Genomic DNA, 22,693 nt, shown 5'->3' on the forward strand with positions numbered 1-22,693 from the left:
ACCAAATTTTGTACTGTACTGTACAGATATAATAAATATTTCAGTAGGAAAAACTACAAATAAATATATCTATGAAGAATGTCTGTTTTCCCTTTATTTCCTTCATACATTATATTATGGTATTGTTATATCATATTATTGTATGATGTATTCGCGTCATTTGCTATAGTGAGCTGATATGCCTCACTGTATTTGTAATGATAATATAAATAATAATAATAATAAATGCATTTTCTAGATATGGTAGATATGGTATAACCTCTAGTTAATAAATGTTTGAATGTTAAAATCGCATTTTGGAGCAAGTTTAGTCATATTTCGAGCCTCTTTTACCAGATTTAACCGGTGTTTCTATAGATGCGGCTTTTCATGTCCCGGTTATCACTGAAAATAAAGTAAATTTAGAGGAATCTTCCGAATAAATGACCGGAAACGTTGCAAAGAGGCGAATCGTCCTTGTAGAAACGCGTCACTGCGTATACTTCTCTTGCTCCACATTTACTCTTTGTCTGAACGTAGTCTAGCCTACTGTCCACACGCGACAGGCTTGCTATATGTACATTGGTTAGAGGGGGAAAAAAGGGCGGAACCCTAACACCAGTGGGAGCCAATCACAATCATGGTCCGATTAACTGGAGTCATTTTTGAGCGCTCTTATTGGTTAGCCCCACGGGCCAAGATTGAAAGACTCGCCATTCTTGGTTGGCTTCAGTCCCATTTTTTCTAACGTTAGTCTAACCGTGTTTTGATGAGAATATAATAGTTTGATAAACGCAGTCAGGTAAATACGTGAACTACTCGTGATATTTTAAACTAAAGCAGGCTAGCTAATTGTAGAAACCTTCTTAAGGCGGCGTAAGCCTGTTATGTCATATGAGTTAATGATGTATTTCCAGCTGATGTCTTGCGTTAGACTGGAGACATCCAAATACATTTGTTTATCCCTCTAGTGCAGGTTATATAACCGGTGTTTGTACTGACCTGTGCTTCGGAGTGGTGTGTCCTGCAGTGAACCGTCAGAGTCTCCCTCTCTGACAGGTGCTTCTTACACACAGAGGAGATGAGTCGCTTTCTGAACGTCCTGCGGAGCTGGCTGGTGATGGTGTCCGTCATCGCGATGGGAAACACCGTGCAGAGTTTCAGAGATCACAGCTTTCTGTCCGAGAAGCTCTACACGGGCATGCCAGAGTTTGGTGAGAAAACGGAGAGATTTTTACTGACAGAAGTGGAATTTACAACCTTAAAAGTCACGTAATTATTACAGTTGTGAGTATAGATAGTATCGGTAGAAGTCAAACACCCAAAAGCTTAGAATAACAAATAAAGCAACACTTTATTTCACTTGCTTGCATATCAGTGGCATACCGAGTGTTTATAAAGCACCTATAAATGCCTAATTACGCATGATTACGTTCTATAAGGCCATTTCCCCCAATAACCCATAATTAATGCTGATTTACAGTAAGCAACGCTGACAGTAAGTACTGTTTTAAAAACGTTTGACAGTCTCTGAAGTAATCCACTAATAAAGGAGATAATTCTACTTGTACTCACTTCTTCCAATAAAATTGTTCATTTAAGTAGGCGTCCATTAAGCATGAGTAGGGCTAGTTATAAGCAAGAACTGATTTACTGAGAGCGAAGAGAAGGTAACTCTATTAAAGCCAAACTGTGTGGGTTAATAATAAGAGGCAAACTACTAGTAGTTATTAGCAATACTTTGATTAGTTCTTTTAGTGTTGTGTTACATATATGTCATATCTATTGACTGCTGTTAACCCTCTGAGATTCAAGATTATCATTGATGTGAACTCTGACCCTAACCCTAACCCTATGCAGTCACAATATGTATTTTTTTTCTTGCTTTGTATTTTAAAAAGCAATAATTTGAGGAAAACTTAATAAATGACTAATAAAAAGTTTATTTTAAATATGTAGTGCAGTACAATTCCAGAAATATACTGGACACTTTATTAGGTACACCTGTTCAACTGCTGGTTATCACAAATATCTATCCAGCCAGTCGCATGGCGACAACTCAGCACATTTAGGCATATATTTCAGAAACTGCTGATCTGCTGGGATTTTACAACACAGCAATCTCTGGTGTTTACAAAAAAAGTTCCAAAAAGAGAAAATATCCAGTAAGTGGCAGTGGTTGATGCCAAAGGTCAGAGGAGAGTGGCCAGACTGCTTTGAGCTGAAAGGAAGGCAGCAGTAACTCAAATAACACACTTGTTACAACTGAGGTATACAGAAGAGTATCTCAAAACTCACTATATGTAGAACCTTGAAGCAGCAAAAGACCACACCAGGTGTCACTCCTGTCAGCTATGAACGGGAAACTGAGGTTACAGTTCACACGAGCACGCCAAAATTGGACAATAGAAGACTGGAAAAACGCTGCCTGGCCTGATGAGTCTCGATTTCTGCTGTGACAATCAGATGGTAGGGTCAGAATTTGTTGTAAAAAACATAAAACTATGAGTCCGTCCTGCGTTGCATCAATGGTTTGGGCTGCTGGTGGTGTTGTAACCACACGGAGAATTTTTTTTTTGGCATACTCCGGGCCCCTTAGTACCAACTGACCATCATTTAAATGGTGCAGCCTACCTGAGTATTGTTGCTGACCATGTCCATCACTTTATGGCCACAGTGTACCCATCTTCATATGGCTTCCAGCAGGATAACACATCATGTCACAAAGCTCAAACTGGTTTCTTGAACAGGTCAATGAGTTCACTGCACTCAAATGGCCTCCACAGTCACCAGATCTCAATCCAGTAGTGCACCTTTGGGACGGGAGATTCACATCATAGATGAGAAGTTGACAAATCTGCAGCAACTGCCATGAAGAATTAAAGCAGTTCTAAAAGCAAAAGGGGGTCCAACCTGGTACTAGCATGATGTAACTAGATAAGTATCTGGTGAGTGTACATGACCTCATGATTAAATAATCAAGGTCCTCAGCTTAACCTGCTTAAAAATAATTTAAAAAACAAAACAATGAAAAAGCTTTAAAAAGTTTACCATCTTTCATTGTCCATAACTAACCTATACTGGATGTTGCCACTATCATAATATAGTCTGTCTGTATTCATTTAATTTCTAAATTTCTGACTTTTTTTCTCTGTTTTCTCAGTAAATGGTCTCCAAGCTCGAACCTTTGGTATTTGGACGCTGCTGTCATCGATCATTCGCTGTGCCTGTGCTATTGATATCCAGAATAGAACGTGAGGCAGCTTGTTGCTTCCTGTACCTTGTTTCTGTTGGCGGTCTACATGTTATGTTTTTACAGTGTGTCACCCTGACTCCCGCAGGCTGTATCACATCACCTTATGGACGTTTGTGCTGGCTTTGGGCCACTTTCTCTCCGAGGCTTTCATCTACAAAACTGCGCCACTGACTATTGGCGTCATGGCCCCTCTCATTGTGGCAAGTAAGTAAGGAATAATAGTGGTGCAGCCTTCGTTAGACTCTTCCTTAAGATGCCTTAATGCACTTCAAAGTTAGATCACACCACACTGGAAAACATTGCTAAATAAAAGAATCCTTAAAGTGTCTCACTGTGTTTTTGCAGGTTTCTCTGTCATAGGAATGCTCATTGGATTCCAGTGTTTTCCAGAAACACAAGAGGAAGTCGGAGCACGACAGAAGAAGCGTAACTGAGTCCCAGCAATTGGAGTTTCCTCTTCTTGATTGAATCCACCTCCACCAGCCTCTTATGAACTGGTCCTTGTGTGCCGCTTCTTGCCCTGAAGAACCGGGCGACCTGATGTAAATCCACTTTCTACTCCGACACTTTTTACATCTTCACAGATCAGCAACAACATTAAAACCACTCACAGGTCAAGTGAATAACATTATCTTGTGAAACTGCAATATTCTGCTGGAGAATGCTGGGATCCAGCATTCACGGTCCACGACTGCAGCGGACCACCCAGCAGGACAACGTGCCCAACCACAGGAGCAGCTTGTAGGTGTCAATCCAGCCTCCAAAGTGCCCAGATCCCAATCCAAAGGTGTGTATGTGGGATGTGCCACAGCAAGCCAGATCTTTAAAAGCCCAAGAGAGACCCACACCTGACTAGGAAGGTGGTTTTAATGTTGTGACTGATTAAGGTATATCTCGATCAGTAAATTCTGCTTTTACAATGCAGTGGTTAATGTGTGCTGCTTTATCATTTATTTCATATTCAAATGAGCAATACCTGAAGTTTTGTGGTATCTCAACAGCAGTGGATTCATTATCAGTGTGGTGTTGCTGAATGACTGCAGAAACGGATCTACAATACATTTTCTTTTCACAATCATTATTTTATTTCACCATAGTACCAATTTATCAATGAACAACAGTCCAGATGTACCAAAGAACTCGGATGGCTACGCAGTATAAAATTATACGCCTCATAAAAAGTCATCAGAGGTTGCTCTTGATGTATGTTGTGTGCCGTGAAAGATTTGTACAGCCTGGGAATTTATGCACAAATAACTTTGTATAAAACTTCAAAAAAAAAAAAAATGCTGATTTTTGATGTTTTCTATCGCTGTAATTAGTGTGAAAACTGTAATTTTTAGTCTTGTAATCTTGTATTTGAAGTATGCAGACTTATTATTTTCTTTTTGCACGATTTGTGCCAAAGACTTAAATCCCCGTTCTGCTTGCTTCTAGTATTTGGGTCAGAGCAGGCATCTTGAATATATTCTTGTGTTAATTCTGAGTGTGAATATTCAGATTTAAACACGGTCACATTGTGGGGAAATACAAAAATATATAGACACATTTCACTAGTGCCCTCTTATTTATGTTTTTAATATAGTCATTTGTTCTTGTATTCTTACTGAAAATCCCATACAGTGTATTGCAGTTTCATTTTTTCTCATCTCCAGGATCAACTTTACATCACACCAAATGGCAAAAACTAAGGGTTTGGACACTTCACAGCACTGTAAAGTGTCTCAAGACCAAGAATAACCATCATCTCTCACAGACACACAACAGTTCTAATAAAATAGGAACATTTCCAGACAACTACCCACAACACCTGAAGTAAAATGTGCTAAAAATGACAAACCGTACAAATACTGGTTACAAAGCATGAAATACACACAGGTAACAAAAATTAAGGAAAACGCTGAACCACTGAGCTCTTGGCTCTGATAGGCTGTGGAGGGCATTTCGTTGGCACTATTTAGGTCCAATCAGGGTCAGTGGACATCAGTAAAATGTTGTTGGACACCTGGGGTCACTGAAGGAGTATGAAAATGATTTGTGTCAGAGCTTTTACAGTCACCAGATCTCAACCAGACTGAGCACCAATCATTCACACCAAATTAGGTAATATTTTCTGGAAGAACTGCACTCCATTACTCCAGCTTTGGCACATGTTGGCCCAACACCTAAGATATATTTCTGGTGGATTTTCCTTTGATTTGTCACCTGCCTGTATATCTCACAGTAACAAAAGCTAAAAGTACACAAAAAAAACTGTGCAAAATGACAAGGGCAGTAGATCTGATTAGTCTCAATCTCCCATCGTGTTTTTATCTCCTGCTGTGCTGACATCCTTTATGTTTCAGGCGTTCTTGCCTGTTGTGTCTTTTTGTAGAGATCACAGTAAAACGAGGACAACACTGACCTCCCAAAGCATATTCAGATGCACAGCATCAATCATACTGAAAATCAGCAGTGTTCAGAATTAATACTTTGACACCATCCTGAATGGCAGGCAGATTGATATGAAACCCTTGCTTAGGTGAAAGGTGACTCGGCTGTCATGACAGGTGAACACATCACAGTCCTGAAGATGCATATTTTAAAAACAGAACACTAAGATGAATACCTTCAGAAATGTGAAGAAGGAATTAAATTACAATATTGGTCCAATGTTAGGAAATAGTTTAAATAATGCCAGTTAAATGCATAAAACATTATATTAAAACAAGTCAGAAGAGGGCAGTAGCAGCAAGGAAAGAAATTCAGTTAGACTGAAGGTTGGAGTCACTAAAGTGGCAGTTATATTGCACATAACAAGACATGCATAATGCCTTTGTTTAAAGATCTTCCTCTTAAGTTCAATCTTGGCTGATGATGTAAAAACCTTGTAAGAGCATTCCCCCATGATGGTTTGGGATGAGCTAAGCAGCACCTGTAATACTAGTGTGAGTTACTGCATCACAGAGTCCCTACAGTACCTCAAATGTTACTCTGTAAAGCAGCACAGCAGTTCTCTGTGATTATCAGCCTCCTCCTGTACTTACTCTTCACAGCTTTTAGCTCTGTGCTCATTTGTGCTCGTTGATGTGTCAGTTTTTGTTGGGGTTTTTTTCAGTCTGTACACAATGTCCTTGACAGAGAAATGTCTGTCCTCCTTATAACTTCCCCTCTTTTAAGATTTCAGGTGGAGAGCTTCCTCTTTCCAGATCAGCAGTTATTTTCTGCAAAGGACAGACATTTATGAACGAGTGAAATGGAATTTGCTTTTAACATCAAGACTCACAGCGTTCAGAAAGACAAAAGAACAAACTAAAAAAAAAAATTTACCTCTTCACATTCAGTACAAATCTTTACTTCTCTCTTCAGAATGAGTTTTAGATGAGGTTGAAACCACCGGATAAATGTTTAAATCCACAGTAACAGTGAATCAGTGTGTGTGATTTAAGAGCTGATTGTGCAGTCAAATAGAACATGTAGCAGTTAACCGGTAATACGTTTAAGTAAGCTTTTACACTCTGAAAACAAGGTGTTGTGTGCCCCTACCTTGGCAGGTGTGTGTTTTGGTGTTAGTAAGGTTGTGGGTTTATTTCAAGGCTGCTGCTGCCAGTGGCTGCCGCACGATGTGGCCCCGTAGTCCTGCATCGATGACAGGGAGTCTGCAGGCTGGAATGATAACTTTGGGGTCACACTTCTGAGGGGCCCTAAGGGGTCCCCTCATCCTCCACCATGACCTTCATAACACACACACCACCACCAGTGCATCCAGGAGCACCTGCACACCCTACTACACTGCCTGCTAGTGAGACTTGCAGAGGCTTTGGTGAGAAAACTACATGTATCACGCTAATTATGATAGAACTCTTTGTTCTGCTTTATTCATTTAGATCATTTTTTTTAAAATCTATTGCCCTGTTATTACTTTAAATTCTATTGGTGTGCAGGATTGCTGGTGGTTAAGCTGCATTTGTAATGCAGAACTGGAATATTATAAGGACAAAAAGGCCAAAGAAAGAAAGCAAGCAGTCCCAAGCTTCACTTAGAGCAAAGCAACAGGTGAGCACTCACAATGTGAAGTAGGCTTCTTTTTAAAATGGCATTCACTGTTAAAATTTCAAAGGTGATTTTGAGCAGCTGAATGTCACTAAGTTTTGCTTTCTGTGTTCATTAGTTTTTGTGAAACATAAAATCAAATGATTAAGTAATTAACCTCCTATCTATTTTTAATAGTGACTTGTGTGTGTGTTTTTTTTTAAGTTTTTTAGCAGAAAATATTTGTTTGACAGCTCTCAACTGCACCCATGTAAGCATTAAACCGGAATAACGCTTTTAAAGCAAAAACACGTAAACATGCTTTCCATTAGAGCGAGCCGGAGAGCTGTTAGACAAAGCAGAGTTGAAAGAAAAGGACATTTTTTAGTGAGTTACAGAGAAAGCTTCCACCAGTGCAGCAGGACGACCGCCTGCATTCGCTGTGTGCGCAGGCCTGCAGCAGCAGACTGCAGTGTGAGCAACTGCAGCAAAGCCGCCAGCAGAAAAGCACTCAGAGTGCATTCAATCCAGAGCCAGGGTGGGCTCTAAACACATGCCCTCTCCACGGGGATGTGAAGAGCCCACCTCTGACTTCTTGTAACACACACAGCTGTACTTACACTCACTGTCTGCACCTCAGCCTGTTGGTTGGCCTTCTGGCGTCGTAGGTCAGATTTGATTATTCCTGCAATAAAATATGAAACACTTTAAACTACTGGTGCTTGATTATGTGGACAATATACATAGCAATATAAAGCAAAAATTTCTATTTCAGGCTACGAATGAAACTATGAATGACAATAAAGGCATTCTATTCTATTCTATTACTGTGATGTCAATACTGTGATGTGAATCATGCAAAGCTGCTCTAGTGGAGTCCAAGAATAAAAATATAGCGCTAAAAAAGATGTTCCCCTTTAACCAGAACTTTAATAATACTTTAATTTATTTTTTTTTTTTTTTTTTTTTTTTTTTTTTTTTTTTTTTAGCCTGTCATGTCTGGTAGATCTTGCAAGCAGAACTGTGATCTGAATGCGTTGTTGTGCCAAACATATTTGCTATTTCAAGATGAGCTCTATAGGTTCTCAATAGGCTCTTCTTGTTGTTGTTTTAACCCTTTATTTTATTTATCTGAGTTATTTTTCCACATACTATGTAACAGCCAGAGCTGACAGGCTGAAGAAGAGGAAAATAAAGAGAAGAAAAAGGGAGAGAGAAAGGGAGCAAAAAAAAAAAGGGGAAAGAGCACAAGTCTATTAATCAGATAGTTCATCACTTTAACATATAAAAAAAAAATACTATCAATACTTGCAAAAATAAATTTGTGTGTGAAAAACAAAACTAACAAAGCATGTTACGCACACCAACAATTTTGTTGAGTTGTGATTGAGTGGGCGTTTGTGTCTGTGTCATGTTTGTGTCTGTGTCATGGAACGTACTTACCAATGAGGGCAAAACGCTGCAGCTCCACCCATCAGAAGCCAGAGGCAGGTACGGAAAGCCCCCAGAACCCCAGGCCACCAGCAGCCCACCAAGGGCCAGGAAGACCCCCGGCCACTCAGTCCAAAGACAACCGCACACCTACCCCAGCAGACGGGAGAGGGTGGTCTCAGACGGAGCCCCCCCAGTCGAGGAGCGAGGGCTCCAGGGAACCCAAGGCGATGAGAAGCCAGCCCCCCCCCAGCGGCCAGCCCCCTGCACTGGCCGGCGGCAGGGCTCCCGGGCCCACGGCACCCAAGGACCGCCCGACCCTCCACAGAGCCCCCCCCCACGCCGAAGAAGCCAACGCAGCCCCGCACCGCACCCCCAAGGGGGGCAGGCCAGTACCCACGCCAGAACACCCAGCCCCACCCAGGAACCCCGAGGCACCCCCATCCCAGGGGGGTAGGGGGGAGGAGGCAACCAGCAAGGAGCGGCCAGGAGGCAAGGCACAAGGCCCAGACCCAGGTCCAGCCATACATACAAACACACCCAGACACCCGTGTACACATTTATACACAGATACTCATACATGCCCATACATACTTACCCACACACAGATATGCCATACATACACATTCACTCACCCACCCATACTCACGGAGACGGTGACAAATACACAAAGACACACATTCATCCATAGCTACCCACCCTCTGAAGGCGGGGCAAGTGGAAACCACCCCAGGGCCAACAGCGACCCCAGGACGCCACCAGCCCGGTCCCCAAGGAACCACCCGACCCCTACCCCGGGCGAGACGCAAGAAATCGGGGTGTAAGATGGCCCATCCACCCCTCCTCCTCCCCAACTTGTAGGTCTATGTGTTAATGTTTGTGAGTGAATGAGGTGTATAGGGTGCAGTTAAAATTGAGGGGACAGTTATGCCACAAGCGCCAACTGTTGGTCGTCAGCGCTTGCCCACACTGCCCCCCCAAAACCCTCCATGTCTAAAGTGCAAATAAAATTTGGAGACAGACAGTGACGAGGATCCGAGTGGGGCCACCTCAGCGGCCCATCTCATCAACCTCTGAGTAACATGCCTGCCCCAAAGGTCCTATGTGTATCAGGGTGTAAGTGTGTATGTGTTGTGAGTTATAATGACTAAAGTGCAATTAAAACGGAGAGGCAAGTGGTGGTGCAGCTCTCCACGTGGCCTCTCCATCCTACATCTGTGAGTGATGTGTATTCTGTGTGTGTGTGTGTGTGTGTGTTTGTGTATGGGGAGGGGGAGGGGGGGGGGGGCATATGACCAGGAAAAATCCTGGAAGAAGAGAGCCAGCTGGCCGCTGGCTCAATAGGCACCCCGACCTCCCACACCCCAGCACAGGGCAGGGGGAGGTGAGCCCGGGGCCGCGGTGACAGCATCCCGGAGCACTGCAGCACCCGAGGTTGGCGCCCTCGCCCCCACCGCAGAGGGCGGCCCGCTCCTCCTAGATGCCCATTCACTCAACAATAGACACAAACAGGCGACAGGACATACTGGCCTGGGCATGGAAATGCAGTGCCCAGTCCCCCCCAACCACCCCACCGCGGCCCCATCCCCCACCCCACCCCCCTGCAATGCAGGCACCCCAGGGCCCCAAAAGCGCAGACCGGACATCCCGACGTCAGGCCAACCCACCCCACCCGGCGGCGCGGCCGGGACAGCAGAGGCCCCCCCCGCGCCAGGGGGGGCCCACCGGGAGCCGGCGCGGCCCCAGTGCCGGGGCCCCAGACCCCAGCCCCCAAGCCATACAGGGAAGACCAGCCAACCGACCGAGGGCCGGCACCACCCCCCCAAGCACCCCGCCCACACCCCAGGACCGAAGGCAGCACCATCCAAGCCCCCACCACCATCAACCAGGACAGGCACACAGACATCACCAGAAGGTCGCCCCAGGACCCCAGCCCCAGGAGGCTACCAGCTACCCAGGCCCCCGGAGTCCCCCCCCACCCCCCCACAAAGCACATCAGGAGCAGAGCCCGCAGCCCACCACCCCCACTAAGTAATGGAGCTGAGCAGTGGGAACCAAAGAGAGTCAAATTCCTCCAATTTGTTTTTAGAAGAAGCAGACATTCTCTCTAAACTAACATGATCTACTAATAAATTTCTGTACTGAGTAATACATAGTTTATTTTTTGTCTTCCAGTTCATGAGGATCATCTTCTTAGCGATGCACAAGGCAGTAAGAACTATGTGTGATATATTTAACTCCATAATTAATTCACTGACATCACCTAAGATGCATAGTCTGGGGGAAGTTGGGATATGACAGCTAAACCATGTGGATAGATCTTCACAAATCCTCTGCCAAAATCTCTGAACTGGTACACAAGACCACAGAGCGTGTAGATGATTATCCTCTGAATTGCTTGTACAGTGGGTGCATATGTTTGAGTGTGTAAGGCCCATTTGGAACATCCTTTGTCCAGTGTAGTATGTTCTATGGAGAATCTTATATTGTACAAGTTGTATTTGGGGTCTTTTAGTCATTTTGAAGATATTTAAACATATTTCTGTCCATAAATTTTGATCCAGGTTGACAGAAAGATCACGCTCCCATTTTGTAATTGGGAGGGAAACTGAATCATCAGTTTTTATTAATAATTTATATAATTTTGATAACAATTTTGGGGTACAGAGGTTAAGAAATTCTGTTACCCAAGTAGGCATTTCTAGATTCAATTGATTAAGGTTAAATCTTCCCTGTAGGACGGACTTAACTTGTTGATATTCCAGAAATCTACCGTTGCCAATTCTATATTTTGATATAAGTTCTTGGAACGTGATAAAATTTCCATCTTGGATAATATGTTCTAAGTTATTTATACCCTTATCACGCCATAACGGAAAATTCAGCATTTTCTTTTCTGACAAATATCTGGATTGTTCCAAATGGGTGTTAGTTTACAGGGGATGAGTGAAGACTTAGTTATTTTTAAAAATTCCCACCAGGCTGTCAGAGAGGTATTTATACTAAGGACTTTATAGCAGTTATGATGTTTAATACTGGAACTAATGAAAGGTAAATCTGAGATTTTTATTTTTCCACAAAACGCCTGTTCTAGATCCAGCCATGGGTTGTCTAATGAGTTGGATTTGATCCACTTTGAAATATACTGCAATCTACTGCTTAAGAAATAGTAATAAAAGTTTGGTAATTCTAGACCTCCACTGTGTTTTGGCTTTTGTAAAGTTTTTAAGCTTATTCTTGACGGTTTGTTTTTCCATAAAAATTTTGAGATGTTTGAATCTAGTGACTTGAACCAAGGAATAGAAGGTTTATTAGGGATCAATGAAAATAGATAATTAATTTTTGGTAAAACCATCATTTTAATGGCAGCAACTCTCCCCATAAGTGATATAGGTAAACTGTTCCAACGTGTGAGATCATCCTCTATTGTTTTTAATAAGGGGATATGATTTAATCGTACCAAGTCTGAGAGCCTGGCGGAAAAATTTATGCCTAAATATCTAATATTTCCTGACTTTAGTGGGGTCCTAGAGGTTCTCTGGAAATTACAATTCAGAGGCAAAACTGTTGATTTACTCCAATTGATAGAGTAATCAGATATAGATGAGAACTTATCTATCAGTGTGATAGTCTTCAAAAGAGAGCCTTGTGAATTCCCAAGGAAAAGTAATACATCATCAGCATAAAGGCTAAGTTTATGGTCCATATTTTCAGTTTGAATCCCTTTAATATTTGCATTTTGACGGATTGCTGCTGCTAGCGGCTCAATGAAAATTACAAAAAGAGAGGGAGAGAGTGGGCAGCCCTGCCTAGTGCCCCTCTGCAGACTGAAACTTTGTGAAATGAGATCATTTGTCCTAACTCGCGCATTCGGAGAGCTGTGTAGTGTTCTGATCCAGTTTATAAAGGATGAACCGAATCCAAATTTTTGCAGAACTGCTAGTAAGAATTTCCAATTTACCCGATCAAATGCTTTCTCTGCATCTAAAGACACGATTGTCGTCTCTAATTTGTTAATAGAACAATAGTCTATTATATTTATCAGTCGACGTGTATTATTGGCTGAGTGCCGACCCTTGATAAAGCCTGTTTGATCTGGATGTACAATAAATGGAGTAATACTTTCTAATCTTTTGGCAAGGGCTTTGCAAATTATTTTAAGATCTACATTAATGAGAGAGATTGGCCTGTAGCTGGATGGGAGTGTGGGGTCTTTGCCTGGTTTAAGAAGCAGGCTAATGTTAGCAGAGTTTAAGGTTGGAGATAAGATGTGGTCATTCTGAATCTGAGTTACCATTCTGAAAAAAATGGGAGCTAGCTCAGACCAAAATTCTTTATAAAACTCGGCTGGAAAACCATCTGGGCCTGGGGCTTTATTATTTGGGAGATGCTGTAGGGCTTCACTAAGTTCAGACAATGAAAGAGGTAAATCCAGAGCTGCAGCCTGGCTGTCATTTAGTTTTGGTAGATTTATATTATTAAGAAATTCTTCAATTTCAGTATCAGATGGGTTAATCTGTGGTGAATATAAGGCTTCATAGAAGTCTCTGAAAGAGTTATTTATTTGTTGTGGGTCATGAGTAATAATACCAGTCGAGTCTTTAATAGAAAAAATAGCTGTTTTTTCTTTATTCAGTTTTAATTGCTTGGCCAGGAATTTTCCAGATTTATTTCCATGCTCAAAGTTTTCCAAACGCAGCCTCTGCAACATAAATTGTGTCCTTTTATCAATTATTTCATTTAGCTCCAGTTTCAGTTTCCTCAGGCTGATAATTGTATGTGCTTGTGGTGAAGCGGCATAAGCAGTTTCTAAAGATTTAATTTTTTGTTCTAATTCTAACACAAGTGCTTTTTCTTTATTTTTCCTATGCGAGCAGTAAGATATTATTTTGCCCCGCATTACTGCCTTTCCTGCTTCCCAAAGAACACATGGTGATATTCCTGGAATATCATTATATTCTAAGTATGCTGACCATTCCTTTTTGAAATAATTAATAAAATCTTCTTCTTTAAGTAATGATGTATTAAATCTCCAGTTCCTGATTGGTGGTGTGACTCTTTTCTGTGTCAGAGACATAGACACCGGTGCATGATCGCTAATAGTGATAGGGTGAATCTGAGTGTCTGTGATATCCATCATTATGGAGCTGCTAACTAAAAAGTAATCTAAGCGGGAATGAGATTTGTGTACTTGTGAGAAATAACTATAATCTCTCAAAGTAGGGTGATGTGAACGCCAAGCATCGCAAAGTCCAAAATCCTTCATGTACTGTTTAAGAATGTCTGCAGACTGCCAGTTCCTCTGACTCGCTGCTGTACTGAGCCTGTCAATATCTGCATTAAGTACCAGGTTGAAGTCTCCTCCTATTACAAGTGTGGTGTCAGAGTGATCTGAGAGTGAAGTGAACAAAGCATGAAAGAAGGAGGGGTCATCAACATTTGGTCCATATATACTAGCAATACATAAATCTGTATTCTGTATAGATAAATTAAGTATTATAAATCTACCTTCAGGGTCTATTGTACTGTTGCTAATGTTAAAGTTTATCTTCTTGTTAATCAATATAGCTACACCTCTTTGTTTGGAGTTATAGCAGGCTGAGTACGTGTGAGGGAACTGTGGAGAGGAAAGAGTGAGCACAGATGTTTTGGACACATGTGTCTCCTGTAGAAAAACAACATCTGCTTTTAAGTCTTTTAACCGATTAAAAATTTTTAGTCTCTTTTCCCTCGAACCAGCCCCGTGCACATTCCATGAGACAAATCTGAGTGTGCTCATATTTAAACTAACTGATGGACTGTTGTGTGCTCACTAAGGATGTGTGTGTGTGTGTACATATGTTCTGTATGTTGGCGTGTGCCCTTTATATTGATGTGTGCGTGTGTATGTGCGCTGTATGTTGGTGTGTGTGCATCTGCGCTGTATGTTAGTGTAGTAAACTGTAGCATTGTAAGTGACGTAAACATATTGCTGAGTGCAGAAAGAAAAAAGACGTGTAAAAAGTGACCTAAGTGACATAAGAATGAAATTAGATGAGGGGAAAACAAAACAGAACAAACAACCAAACAAACGATCACGGTACTATGCTGACTCGTCGGCGTTAATGGTACTACTTAGACAGATTTAGACTATTTAATGGTACTGTTTAGATAGTTGAAAAAAAAACTCAGAAAAGAACGTTAATATGGACACAGATCACCTATATAATAATACTTTAATTTAGCCACTAGGAGGCAACATTTGCCTATGAAAGATTTTGAGTCCTGGCGTGTGAAACTTTAGCACCCGAAATATTACACCAAATAATTTAAGGTTTAAACTGGCATTCTCTATTACAAAAATCTACAGCACATAAATATCATACGCAGACATGAGAAAGAAAATTGCCCAAATCGACACTGATTAATATGTCTGTTAATAATTACCTGTCATTATTGTTCCTATTAGCAGAAAGATGCACAAGAACATGTTTCCAGCTAAAGTTCCCCATTTATCGATTATCTTCCCTTGTGAGATAGTGAAAATGATTCCAAAGATCTGAAATGAGAGTTGTAAACTCTTTACAGACCCAAACCAACATGGCATGTTACGTATTATGTTTGCTCTCTGACTCTGCAGTCAGTTCTGTTAACGTTATTGACCTGAGCTGAACAGTTAAGCAGTCCGGACGAGGTCCCCTCTGATTCTGGGTAGGTGAGCTCTACCGCATACTCAAAGCCCAGAGGAAGGTATCCTGTCATGAAGAACCTGGAGAAAGAGAGAAACTGAAGGTCAAAGTAAACATGAAAACAAAAGTGTATGACCTTTCGTGTAGTAGTTTGTGACTTAAATATTTTTAACTGTCCCAAAACCAGCAGAAAGAAAAAGGCTCCACAAATGTAAAAGTAGGACAAGTGTACATCGATGTTTAATATGTCCCGAAACGGCTTCAGAAGCAAAAAGCAGTCAAAGGAATCGCTATGGAAACCAAATATGGACATAATCAGCTTACCATAAATAGCAATAATTGACAAAGCCTGTGGACTGTGGAGTATTAATTTTGGCTGAAAAAAGCAGCACTCCTGCTATTTGAGCAAACTACAAAGAAAATGAATGACACCGAGCTTCACCAGCCTTTTACAGCTGGACTTTAAAATGTGACAGATATAGTTCATCATTACCCTGAGGTTAAAACTAATGTCAGCACTGTGCCATCACACATGTCCAATAAACCTTTTCCTTAAGTAGCTGGTTGTCAAAACACTTTCAGTCCCTAAATAAATGGATTTTAAGCTCCACAGATTAAAATAAATCAAACACAGGAATATTACTTGTTGACTACTTGCATTTTGCAAAACCCAACTGTTTATGTTTCTGGCAATAGTGGTCTTTATTCTTTAATGATTACCTACCCTAAAACTCCAGCAGTAACAAACACAACCCACAGGTGACCCAGGTTGAGGGTGAAGGCATAGACCAGCATCCCAGTGAGAGACAGGATATACACGGCCAAGGTGGTCTGTCTGTGGAAACAGGAGACTAACATCAGCAATAAAGTTTATGGCAGTAAGCTGTGATATGTTTTTACATATAATACACATTTTCACATATTTTTGGTAAAATACTACAGAAAGTTTTTTTTTTTTTTCTCCCAGCAGGGCTTCCATTATCTAAATACTAAAATACTACATAAATCCCTCCTGTAGGCCCACCACCCACAGGAGGCATCGTAGGGGTTGGATGCAGTGTGTGCTGGGTGGTGGCCAAGACCGGAGACCCCGGCGATCCGATCCCTGGCTATCGAGACTGGCTATTGGGACATGGAATGTCGACTTTCTGGTGGGGAAGGAGCCTGAGCTAGTGCGTGAGGTTGAGAGATACCAGCTAGATATATTTGGGCTCACCTCAACGAATGGCCTGGGCTTCGGAGAGGGAGAGGGTCTGGACTCTGTTCCAGTCTGGAGTTGCCCTCGGTGAGAGGCCTCAAGCTGGGATGGGTATTCGCATATCCCCCCGGCTTGCTGCCTGCACATCTGAGTTTTCACCGATGGACGAGAGGGTTGTTTCCCTGCCCCTTCAGGCCGGGGAACAGGTCCTGACTGTTGTTTGTGCTTATGCGTCAAATGACAGTTCAGAGTACCCACCCACCCTTTTTTGGGCGGGGTGCTGGAGGGTGCTCCATCCGGTGACCCCATCATCTTGCTGGAAGACTTCAACGCTCATGTGGGCAATGACAGTGAGACCTGGAGGGGCGTGATTGGGAGGAACGGCCTGCCTTATCTGAACCCGAATGGTGACTTGTTATTGGACTGTGCAAACCACAGTTTGTCCATAATGAACACCATGTTCGAACATAAGGATGTCCATAAGTGCACATGGCACCAGGACACCCTAGGTCGCAGGTCGATGATTGATTTTGTAATCATATCACCAGATCTGCGGCCGTATGCTCTGGACACTCGGGTGAACAGATCACCACCTGGTGGTGAGTTTGACCAGGTGGCAGGGAAAGGTGCTGGACAGACCTGGCGCACCTAAACGTGCTATGGGAGTGTGCTGGGAACGCCTGGCAGAAGCTCCAGTCCATGAGATCCAGTCCATGAGATCTTCAACTCCCACCTCCGGCAGAACTTCGACAGCATTCCGAGAGAGGCTGAGGACATTGAGTCTGAATGGATCATGTTCCACACCTCCATTGTTGAGGCTGCTGCTCCAAGCTGTGGCTGCAAGGTGGTTGGTGCCTGTCATGGTGGTAACCCCCGAACCAGATGGTGGTCAACGGAGGTGAAGGGAGACATCAAGCTGAAGAAGGAGTCTTATTGGGTTGGTTAGCCTGTGGGACTCCAGAGGCAGCTGAAAGGTATCGGCAGGCCAAGCAGAGCCTCAGAATCTTGTCTCTGCTCTTTGCGGATGATGCAGTCCTGTTGGCTTCATCAGGTGGTGGCCTCCAGCTTGCAGTGGAATGGTTCGCAGCTGAGTGTGAAGCAGCTGGCTTGAGAATCAGTACCTCTAAGTCTGAGGCCATGGTCCTCAGACGGAAAAGGGTGGAGTGCCCTCTCCGGCTCACCTCTGGTCTGCAGTGATGCCGACGCTGCGCCGGTCTGTCATGGTGAAGAGGGAGCTTAGTGTAAAAGAAAAGCTGCCGATTTACCGGTCGATCTACGTTCCTACCCTCACCTATAGTCATGAGCTTTTGGTAGTGACTGAAAGAATAAGATCGCGAATACAAGTGGCAGAAATTGGTTTCCTCTTGGCTGGCCTCTCTCTTAGAGATAGAGTGAGGAGGGCAGCCATTTGGGAGGGGCTCAGAGCAGAGCCGCTTGAGGAGCCAGTTGAGTTGGCTCGGGCATCTGACTAGGATGCCTCCTGGGCGCCTCTTGGGTGAGGTGTTCCGGGCATGTCCCACCGAGAGGTGGCCCCGGGGTAGACCCAGGACATGCTGGAGAGATTATATCTCTTGGCTGGCATGGGAACGCCTTGGGGTCCCTCCAGATGAGCTGGTGGAAGTGGCTGGGGAGAGGGAAGCATGGGCTTCTCTGCTAGGCTTCTGCCCCCGTGACCCGGCCCCGGATAAGCGGAAGTGAATGGGTGGCTGGATGGATGGATGGATACTACATGGATACTACATAAATTAGCTTAATCTAATTCAGCTGTTGCATTAATGTTTAAAGGTGCAACATGTACGCTTAAAACATTAAAAGGAAACAACTAAACTCATCAACAAACACGTGAAAAAGTAACTGTTGTGATGTTACATCAGGTACACCAGTGACGTGCAGTCAGGGGAGGCAGGTGAGGCAGTGCCTCCCCTGTTATCATGACAAGCAAAATACTAACAATAATAAGGGAAAATACATTTGACCACTTGACTGTTTTGTAAAACTGTTCTCTGAATTATTTCAACACTTTAATGGTCAAAATCGTGGAATTTACTTATTGCCTGTTCAAACACATGGAAGAAATGCGGGGTGAGGCAGTGCAGTGCTGTGGCTCACCTCTGGTGGAGCTGTGTAACATACAATAAATGAAGCAGGCAGTTGGCGCATGCCCATTGCTGTCTCTCTTTATATCGCCAATATACACGTTTGATTACACATAAGCTACACATGCTGACATGTAGCTGGTTACTCACTGCTGCTGTGACCAAACCAGTAAAAGCAGGTGAATCCTCTCCAAATATAAAAGCAAATACATCGCTGTACGCTGACATTCTTAGAGGTGGATGCAATTTGACTACTTTTTTCTTTGCCTTACCAAGAAGGTCTTTCCATTTTTTTCCCCATTTTTTTCTTCACAGTTTTCTGAGCGGAGGATAATCAAGTCAGACGTTTCCTAGTCAACTGCTTCTTGTTGTTTTTGTGCTAACTGTACAGCTCTACTAACCCACTTTCAACATAAATGAAACCACTTTTTCTTGTGCTTTGATGCTCAAAAATTTATGCTAATCAGAAATGACACATTATAAAGATAGCATATGCTGGTAGACAACAGCCATAGTCATGTACATATATGAACATGAATCACTAAGACCAGATATAAACTATATTGCCAAAAGTATTCACTCCCCCATCCAAATCATTGAAGTCAGGTGTTCCAATCACCTAGCCATGCAGACTGCAGACTGCTTCTACCAACATTTGTGAGAGAATGGGTCGCTCTCAGGAGCTCAGTGACTTCCAGCGTGGTACTATGATAGGATGCCACCTGTGCAACAAGTCCAGCCATGAAATTTCCTCACTACTAAATAATCCACAATCTCCAGCTGGTCCCTGGAGATGGCTTTTGAAAAAAGCAAAGAACTTAAGTTTGATGCAGATCAGTTCTTGATTTTTAATTATCGTGGCAGCGACACATTTTTTATGATTGAACTTGCAATAAAATGTAATGTAAACTGTATACTAGAAGTGATAAAGGTCCAGTGACTCAGCCAGTCACAGTGACAGTAATTTCCTTTGTATGCATCCCATTTATCATAGTGCATGTTATGACAGGCACAATGAGCACCAATACAAGCTACAAAAAAACAGAGTAACTAAAAATATGTTCAATGTTTAAAAAAATTAAATAAAACACTTGTCACAACAAGGACCATCTGGAAAAACAAATTCACTCTGCTGAAGCTGCCTCTTGTACAACCACGCGTAAAATAGCCAGCAAAACATTTTTGTTAATATAGCATAGTCCTGTGACTCACTTCAAATTAGGACAGTGTGAGAGTCAGGATCCACAATATAAATCTGGGCTTAACTGCTCTGATAGATAACCATCCTAATGGCATGTGAAGAATCTGCAGACAGGATCTTTTTTTCTAATCATAAATAGTTTTTATGCCGCATTACTGAAGGCAGTTTATCAACACTCACTAACTTGTGGAAATTGGTAAATGCTCATTTGTGTGGGGAAAAAAAGAATAAGTAAAAGTATTTATCTACATTATCAAAGTAAAAACAACAGAACTAATAATCAGAAATGTTCACTTTTAAGATTGTATTATTACTGTTTTTCCACCTTTAATGCAGTGGCAAAAGGCTTGAAAGCTACACTGAAGAACCAGTAAAATATAGGCTGCCAGTTCAGATAAGCAGAGAGCAACATCACACGTAGAACTCGGCTATGCTGCATTCTTATTTGTGCCTCCTTTGTTCAAATGGTTTAATTCACTTGGACATCTCTCTGTGAATGGATCGGTGACTTACAGGACGTTCATGCAATGGGTCGGTGTTTTAAAGCACAGCTAACATTGTACAGCACTAGAGAGACTGTTGATCCTGAAGACTGGAAATTAAAATGAATCATTTTCTTTAAGAGTTTCACTTAAGCACATGAAGCTATGTTAGTCCACATTGGTCCACTGCTTTGGCTCAGGGTGAAATATCTCCACAACTTAATTCTCGATTGCCATGAAATTTGGTGCAGGCATCCATGGTTTCAAGCAGATGAATCCCCTTGAGTTGGCTGTCCTCTGACCTCTCTTTTGTGTCAGTTTGTGTCTCAACAGTTACTGCATAGACTGCACTGACATTCATGTCCCAGTCAAGCTACACTATAAGTCTGATTTCTTATTTCTCCATCTCACACCATCATCAGGTAAAACTATTTCTATACCTCATAACCTACAATACAAAGAGTATTCCCATCAGCCTCAGCTGCATTATGTATTTAGTGCTAAACTGAAACGGTGAACATTAGCACACTATATTACCAAAGGTATTCACTGACACATCCAAATCATTGAAGTCAGGTGTTCCAATCACTTCCATGGCCACAGGTGTATAAAACCAAGCACCTCGGCATGCAGACTGCTTCTACCAACATTTGTGAGAGAATGGGTCGCTCTCAGGAGCTCAGTAAATTCCAGCGTGGTACTGTGATAGGATGCCACCTGTGCAACAAGTCCAGCCGTGAAATTTCCTCACTACTAAATATTCCACAATCAACTGTTAGTGGTATTATAACAAAGTGGAAGCAATTGGGAATGACAGCAACTCAGCCATGAAGTGGTAGGCCACGTAAAATCACAGAGCGGGGCCAGCACAAGGTGCATAGTGCGCAGAGGTCACCAACTTTCTGCAGAGTCAGTTGCTACAGACCTCCAAGACTTCTCATGTGGTCTTCAGATTAGCACAAAAACAGTGTGTAGAGAGCTTCATTGAATGGGTTTCCATGGCCAAGCAGCTGCATCCAAGCCATACATCACCAAGCTCAATGCAAAGCACCAGATGCAGTGGTGTAAAGCACGCCGTCACTGGATTCTAGAGCAGTGGAGACGTGTTCTCTGGAGTGATGAATCATGCTTCTCTATCTGGCAATCCAACTGACGAGTCTGGGTTTGGTGGTTGCCAGGTGAACGGTACTTGTCTGGCTGCATTGCGCCAAGTGTAAAGTTTGGTGGAGGGGGGGGGGGGGGGGGGGGTGTTATGGTGTGAGGCTAAAGCTGTTTAGCTGCAAAGGGTGGGCCAACATCATATTAAACCCTCTGGATTAAGAATGGGATGTCACTCAAGTTCATATGCGTGTGAAGGGAGATGAGCAAATACTTTTGGCAATATAGTGTATGTTAATATGGTGGTCACGTTAGTATTTTAGTCAAAGTACCAATGTACTAAAGTACAGTCATGCAAAATTGCAAGTATGATGACAGACTTGATTCTTGGTCGTGTTTTTATAAGGTCACGCACAAACAGCTAACTTCAAATAACATATCTACCTATATGAGGGAGATGAACATCAAAAGATTTTATTCATCTGAAGGCAGAAGCAGCATGATTGAAGGAAACAATGTGGCATCAGTTTAATGAAAACTTACACTTTATTAGGTACGCATGTTCTAACTGCTGATTAACATAAATATCTAGTCAGCCAATCACATGGCAGCAACTCAATGCACTTACGCATGTAGATATGGTCAATACAGACTCCTGAAGTTCAAACTGAGCATCAGAATGCGGAAGAAAGGAGATTTAAGTGACCATGGACTGCATGGTAGGTCTAAGGATTTCAGAAACTGATGATCTACTGGGATTTTCCCACACAGCCATCTCTAAGGTTTAACGCAAATGACCTGAAAATGAGAAAATGTCCAGTGATCAGCAGTTTTGTTGGTGAAAATGCCTTGCTGATGCCAGAGGTCAGAGGAGAATGGCCATACTGCTTCAAGCTGAAAGAAACAATAACTCACAAAGGTACTCTACAACCAAGGTTGAACTTGAAGTAGATGGGCTACAGGAGCAGAAGACCACACTGTCTGCCACTCCTGTCAGCTAAGAACAGGAAACTGAAGCTACAAGTCACACAGACTCACCAAAATTGGACAATAGAAGATTGGAAAAAAGTTGCCTTATCTGATGAGTCTTAATTTCTGCTGCAACATTTAGTGATAGGGTCAAAAGTTAACATAAATAACATGAAAGCATGGATTCATTCTGCCTTGAATCAGTGGTTTGAGTTGCTGGGGGATATTTTGTTGGCACATTTTGGGCCCCTTAGCCTACCAGAGCATTGCTGCTGATCATGTCCACCCCTTTATTACCACAGTG

General features: G+C 42.5%; 3 protein-coding genes across 9 annotated transcripts in view; 1 reads left to right on the top strand and 2 right to left on the bottom strand.

Moving 5' to 3' along the window:
• Window positions 1–1,109, bottom strand: part of ttll5 (tubulin tyrosine ligase-like family, member 5) — a 69,028-nt gene extending 67,919 nt beyond the window's left edge. Inside the window, exon 1 of the mRNA XM_030718390.1 lies at window positions 982–1,109. The gene's annotated coding sequence lies outside the window, so the exon portion shown is untranslated. The remainder of the gene's footprint in view (window positions 1–981) is intronic.
• erg28 (ergosterol biosynthesis 28 homolog) lies at window positions 656–4,784 on the top strand. Of its 4 annotated transcripts, none has more exons than XM_030718404.1 (5): window positions 656–781; window positions 951–1,193; window positions 3,143–3,233; window positions 3,321–3,439; window positions 3,581–4,784. In XM_030718404.1, the coding sequence occupies exons 2-5, from the start codon at window positions 1,061–1,063 to the stop codon at window positions 3,667–3,669; spliced, it is 432 nt and encodes a 143-aa protein (XP_030574264.1). In that variant the 5' UTR covers window positions 656–781; window positions 951–1,060; the 3' UTR covers window positions 3,670–4,784. The 4 variants fall into 4 exon arrangements, with proteins under 4 accessions (XP_030574264.1, XP_030574266.1, XP_030574265.1 ...); XM_030718406.1 differs by having other exon boundaries at window positions 668–781; window positions 1,039–1,193; XM_030718405.1 differs by having other exon boundaries at window positions 757–781; window positions 956–1,193.
• Window positions 4,785–4,844: 60 nt separating this feature from the next.
• flvcr2a (FLVCR choline and putative heme transporter 2a) overlaps window positions 4,845–22,693 on the bottom strand; it is a 32,665-nt gene continuing 14,816 nt past the window's right edge. For 2 of the 4 annotated variants that reach the window (XM_030718401.1, XM_030718397.1), the window contains 5 exons: window positions 16,070–16,180; window positions 15,320–15,425; window positions 15,104–15,215; window positions 7,867–7,931; window positions 4,845–6,880 (listed from right to left, as the gene is read on the bottom strand). In XM_030718401.1, coding sequence (XP_030574261.1) covers window positions 6,806–6,880; window positions 7,867–7,931; window positions 15,104–15,215; window positions 15,320–15,425; window positions 16,070–16,180 — 469 coding nt within the window. In that variant the 3' untranslated portion in view covers window positions 4,845–6,805. The remainder of the gene's footprint in view (window positions 6,881–7,866; window positions 7,932–15,103; window positions 15,216–15,319; window positions 15,426–16,069; window positions 16,181–22,693) is intronic. The other 2 variants (XM_030718399.1, XM_030718400.1) reach the window with 2 other exon arrangements.

Source organism: Archocentrus centrarchus, chromosome 22 (genome assembly GCF_007364275.1).
Source record: "Archocentrus centrarchus isolate MPI-CPG fArcCen1 chromosome 22, fArcCen1, whole genome shotgun sequence".
Classification (NCBI taxonomy): domain Eukaryota; kingdom Metazoa; phylum Chordata; class Actinopteri; order Cichliformes; family Cichlidae; genus Archocentrus; species Archocentrus centrarchus.